At 41.9% G+C, this 6,000-nt stretch overlaps 1 protein-coding gene across 4 annotated transcripts in view; it reads left to right on the forward strand.

The window, feature by feature from the left end:
- LOC100559261 (rho GTPase-activating protein 39) overlaps window positions 1–5,749 on the forward strand; it is a 121,646-nt gene extending 115,897 nt beyond the window's left edge. For all 4 annotated transcript variants that reach the window (XM_062978771.1, XM_062978772.1, XM_008109958.3 and 1 more), the window contains one exon: window positions 1,663–5,749. In XM_062978771.1, the coding sequence (XP_062834841.1) occupies window positions 1,663–1,857 (195 nt within the window). In that variant the 3' untranslated portion in view covers window positions 1,858–5,749. The remainder of the gene's footprint in view (window positions 1–1,662) is intronic.
- The last annotated feature ends 251 nt before the right edge of the window (window positions 5,750–6,000 follow it).

Below are 6,000 nucleotides of genomic sequence, written 5' to 3' on the forward strand. Positions count from 1 at the left end.
GAGAGGAGGAGGAAGAGGACAAGCAGTGGGGGCAGTGCAGCCCCAAAGCGAGGCTTCCAGGCTGCCCCCGCCGCTTCTCCCAGCGATCCTCCTCCTCTTCTCCCTTGGCAGACTGCCTATCGAGGGAGAGGAGGAGAAGGAAGTGGACAAACGGGCAGGGCAGTGCAGCCCCCAAGAGAGGCTTTCAGGCTGCCCCGCCGCTTCTCCCAGCAATCCTCCTCCTCTTCTCCCTCGGCAACTGGCTGTCGAGGGAGAGGAGGAGAAGATGACAAGCAGCGGGAGCAGTGCAGCCCCCAAGCGAGGGAGGGACCCTGTCCCTTTTGCCTCCGGCGCCCTTAGGCCTCAGGCCCACTCGCTCACCTCTTTGGGGACCAGTTGGTTCTCCTGGCTGGGCACCATGGCCCGTGGCGTAGACAGGCTGGGAGGCGAAGGCAGGGAGAGAGGGAGAGCTCACGGGAGTTGGCATCAGGGCTTGAAGAAGGCAGCATGCTTCCCTTGTTCTCGGTGGCGGCCTCCCTTATCCTCTTCCTTTGCCACCCGCTCGCTCGCTGGCTGGTCCTGGCAGCAAGAGCAGAACCAGGACCCAGCCTGGTGAGTGAGTGAGCGAGCGAGGGCAGGTGGGCGTCAGATAACACGGTGTGTCGGATAAGCGGAAGTTGGATAAACGTGACTCTACTGTATCCCATATGGTAGCTCTGTTCTGCTCCATAGTGTAAATAATTTTGAAGTTTCAGTCTATATTCATTTTATGTATATCACACTTAGTCTTCCCCGCAGTTCTTACAAAGATGTTGTCTCCATCCAAAAGCTGCTTTTTTATACTGAACAGATTGCTAGCTCCAGCAGAAGTAGGTCATTCTTTTAAGGGCCAGTTAAACTATAGGTGTATCTACATTGTAGGATTAAAGCAGTTTGACACCATCTTAACTGCCATGACTCAATGCTAGGGAATCCTGGGATTTCTAGTATGGTGAGACACCAGCACTCTTTGGCAGAGAAGGATAAAGACCTCAAAAACATAGTATTTAAATGACACATGGCATGAATATACAGAGTAATCCGATTTAAATTTTCTGATATGGGATAACCAATATTGGGGGATACTCCAAAATAGAGCTTGTAATGTACATCAGCATGCCTAGGTGTAAACTGCATCACATGGTGAAATAGATTAAGAAGTGAGTGTTCTGGGGATCCAAACATGCGCATTGGGGAGGGGGAGATGAAGAACAACCCCAAATCCTCCACAGCCATGAAGCCACAAATACTGTAGATCCTGGTTGGAGTAAGCCTCTTGTGTGTATACAAATCACCCAGCCCTCGGCCCGTTCTGCCTTGGTCAGACTACTGTGTCCAATTCTGGGCACCGCAATTAAAGGGACATGTTGACAAGCTGGAAAGCGTCCAGAGGAGGGCAACTAAAATGATGAGCAATTGAAATTGCTTCCTCCTCTGCCAACCTCACCCCACCTTAAATGGTCAGTGTAGTTTTGCTCTTTGAAAAACTACAACTTCCATGATTCCATAGCATTAAGTGGTGCTAGACTGTATAATGTCTGCAATGTAGATGCACCCTACATCTTCTATGCTATTGCTGCATCTCTATTATAGTGTTATTAATGTTGCTACTATATTTTAGCTTTACATATCTTTATTTTACAGATTTTTGCCCAGCCAATTAATGTGGGCAAAACCAAGATGGACGTAAACAACTTGGCCATGGTGATGGCTCCCAACTGTCTGCGATGCCAATCTGATGACCCCAGAGTTATTTTTGAAAATACCCGCAAAGAAATGTCTTTCCTACGCATGCTAATTGTACATTTGGACACCAGCTTTATCAAAGGAGTGGTCTGATGGTTTGGTTTCAAACAAGAGTGTGAAGAAAGCAAGGAATTCTTGCCGATATTACCTTCCTTGAGCATTGGATCTCTCCCTTTACAGCCTCTAGGCTCCTGGGATTGTTTCTGTTCCTTTTAACAGGTGTTTCTTAACTCAAGCATGGATGATGTTGATGACTAAGAAAGCCCCATATCGGAAGGACTTTGGAAGCATCGTGGAGCCAAATCCCAGAATACGTATGAAGTAATTCTTGAAATCCTCTGCTATTCGCTTCCTAGGCAAATCAAAATGTCAGTCGGTGCAATTGCTTCATAACAAAGTGTATCAACCTGCTATGTTTTACACTGGGAAATCCACTGTACATTAAATGCTCATTCATTAGAATGAACATCTCTGTTACTGAAATTTTACTTCCACTTCCTAAAGTCTGGGTGCTTTTACATAGGCTTCGTTCCCAAAGCAGAAATAATTGCTGTCTCAGGCTGCAATAGTTTATGCCAGGCCTTGGAACAGAACAATCAGTTCTGACATGTTCATTTATTGGCTTAAGCTTTCACTAGTAATTTTTCACCTTAAAGGGCATCTGTCCTTTTGGACATCATTCCTGGATTCAGTTTCTTAGCAGTAGATCAGCTGCAGCTTATGAAACATTAGCTGAATCTCTTTGTGAATGGTGTTGTTTCTCACCACTGTCCACATTAAAAGAACTAATTGGAATGCAGTGTTAGAAACCTAAGTAAAGTGACATGATCTTACAACAGGATCGGCAAACTATTAAAGCCTAGGACACCATATTGCTGCCTCCAGAAGATTTCAGAAAACCATACTCCAGCTCCTATAACCACAACATTTTTGCCCCCAAATGTCCTGTGGAGGTGTTTTGTCCACTCTCATGCTATTCACTTCCTGTTTGTTTGTTTTTTAAAACAGCATAGGCCAGAGAGGCAAAAGCATGGTGAAAATGCCCCTCACTTTCCCTAGAGGGCATTTAATAGCAAAATAATTACACATGGGAGCAAAGAAAAAACAGCCTTGAGGGGTCACATGCAGCCCCTGGGTGCTATTTTGTCCACTCCTGTTTTACAGTAAAAACAGTAATGGGCTGGAGGTTGGAAGACAGCAAAATGTTTCAACAGTGAAGCTGTTTCTCCCTTCTGTCACCCATTGTATCTTGGAAAGAGGCTGTTCAAATTTCAAACTACTATTTGTCCCAGTGCTTGGATTAGATGACTCATACTGCAGAGATCCTCGACTCCTTCAGAGTTGACTTTCTGTCATAGCAATGTAAATAGTTTGTACGATTAGGATTCCCTCAGACGGGAAATTGCCATTTATGGTAGGCTGCAATCATGATGACTCTTGCTTCCCTTCTTCTTTCTCCGACATAGACTAAAATCAGGTATCAAGTTGCTGTGAAACTCTTGAAAGCAGGAGCAGCTACCTTTGCTGCCCTCAAGATGGTTTTCTGTGCTCCCATTTCCCACCCAGGCTTATTCACATGATGCAGATCTTCTGGTATCTTCCCACTTGAGTTAAAAGAAACTGTCAAGAGTTCAGCAATTTTGGTTTTTTGCCAAAGCACTAAAATTAACCCTTTATTTATCATTTTCCATAATTTAATTGCCCTTCAGGTTCCATTTGTAATGGAGTGGAGAAAACAAACAGGTGCATATATTATACCTATCTTTCCCCCACTCTCTAATACAAGATGCAGGTGCCCAATATAAAATGGAGAACTTATATGAGAAAGACAGAGTTAACTACACCATCTCCTATTGCCATGATAGAAATGCAATATCATCTGTGGCACCTGATTTTTCCTCCTTACTTCAAAAAATATAGAAAGATCTGATTATGGAATTTCCCATGTCAAATCCTGTCAATACATCTGGTCTGAAAACCCTCAATTAAAATATCTAGATAGAAAGGGAAAGGGAGGTCAAAAAAGACACAACGAATTTGAAAAGTTGGTGGCACATGAGAGAAACCCTAAGTGGAGGATTTCTTGTGCCATCTCAAGAATGGGATATCCCTGTGCAACTCCATTCTGCCTTTTCCTAAAATGTTGGCCATTTCTCATCAGTGCAGGAGTCTTATTGTCCATTCAGACACTAGACCCTATGCTGTTCTAATCATGGAAGGACTACTATGGTCTCAATCCCGCTTCTCCCTTCTCCTTTCACAATATTAGCAACTCCCAACCCTGTTCAGGCATTGTTAAGCAGAGTAACTTACACATGTGAGGAAGTAGAAACATTGTCCTCCTGATCACACTCCATAAATAGGAGTCTGTCTTCCAAACAGGACAAGAAAAGGGAGGGCAGTGGGACTAGGTCACCATCCTTCTCATGCATCTGACTTACTTTGTTTTGGTGCCTCTGAAGAGGTCTTTCCTTCTGACGTTTTGGAACTGAGTGCAGACTTTTTAACAAAACTGAACAGTTTACCTCCTTGGAAAGAGGCTGGCTAGTTTAATGTAAAGGGAAGAAATCTGTTGGAAACAGTCAAGCTTGTTTATTTGTGAAATCAGTGCTTTGGGCATTTCCTGTGCCAGTAACAATGTGATGAATCTTAGAGATGAATTAGTACCCGCAGGTTAGGAGTGGATGAAGGAATACGTGTTTCCCTTTGGTTCCCAGATACTGTGATACTTACTACAAGACTATTACATCTCATTATATAGAATAAAAAGTTACTACTGTTTCCCACTTGAGCCAGTTCAGCTGTAAAATCAAATCCTTTAACTTGGTCTGTGTGATAATGCCAAAGTCCCTGTTCTTTCTTTACCTCATAGTGTGCCTTTTTCAATTGTCTTTTGAGATTTAGCTTACTGAGACAATTTAACTTGATCATCTGGGAATAATAATTCCTAGTATCTAAATAAGACCATTTCCTGAAAATCAAACCACACTTTATGTTGATAAGTGCATCTCCCCTTAACATAATTTTGGAAAACAGATGGTGTGGCATAATTTTTTCATTGGTTTGCTGCTCCACTTCACTGGTGGTTTCAGTTAGTATTTCTGCAGCTATGCTCAGTGTAGTGTCACATGGCTTTTTCAACTATTTCTTACTATTGTGACATACATAGAATGTGTGGTAGTCTTATTGACAACTGCATATAATGAAGTAGATCAGCCTGAGATTTCCGAGGAGCTAGGTGCTATTCAGATAGGCTCCTCTGCCAGAATTTGGCCAGTGCTCTTTAGATAAAATCTGAAATGGATATTGTACCTGTTGTGCCAGAAGATTAGGACTGGAATCCCATAATACTTACTTAGGAGTGAGCATCACTGAACTCAATGCGACTGACTTCTGACTAAATATGAATAGGACCGAATGTTAAAATGTTGGTTTAAAAACACCCACTAAACTTAGGATTTTTTCAGACTTGCCAGAACAAGAGTTAATTGGGTCTGCTTCTTTTACAAAGCAACAAATAATGTTAGTATCTTAGTCTTGCACAAATTTTATGCTCACACAGCATACTCATTAGGTAAACTGTCTCTGTCTGTGGTTAAGTGATAAGAGTTATTTCAGTTTATGCATTTCCTTGTTCAAATGAGAAATTTTAAGTAATACGTAGGGTGTCATATACCCTTCCACCCCTAAAAGTAGACATTTTGAATTGGTTTTAGTACATCCTTTGGGAACACACAGGTTTATATACTGCATCTAACTACAGTGGTGGTTAATCATTAAAAACCCACTGGCACTTAGGTATAACACAAACATGGATGGACTTTTTTATATTAATGCTCTATTTTCTCTCAAAGGCTGTAAGATAGGCTAAAAATTACACTGGATATTCTTTTCTTTTTGCCAGTTTCTTTGCAAATGTGAATCTGCAAAACATACTGTTTCTTATTGTTTCTAAAGAATAATTAATTAAACATATTGTGGTTAATCAATGTCTTCTGTGGTTATTTATATGTAGTTTTAGACTAACTCATCTAGGCTAAGGCCAGAATGCACATGACTCAGCTGGATTTATACTTCCCTTCCGGTATTTGGAAAACTTTTTCCTAGCCGATCCAGGCTGTCTGTAAGGATCCAAGCATAATTGAGGTCGATCAATCATTTGAACATTTCATCATTATATGGAGTTATAAATAAAGTGTTAGCATTACTGTTGTTTTTATAAGCATATGGAAAGCA

The sequence above is a fragment of the Anolis carolinensis genome, chromosome 4 (assembly GCF_035594765.1).
Source record: "Anolis carolinensis isolate JA03-04 chromosome 4, rAnoCar3.1.pri, whole genome shotgun sequence".
In the NCBI taxonomy this organism is placed as follows: Eukaryota; Metazoa; Chordata; class Lepidosauria; order Squamata; family Dactyloidae; genus Anolis; species Anolis carolinensis.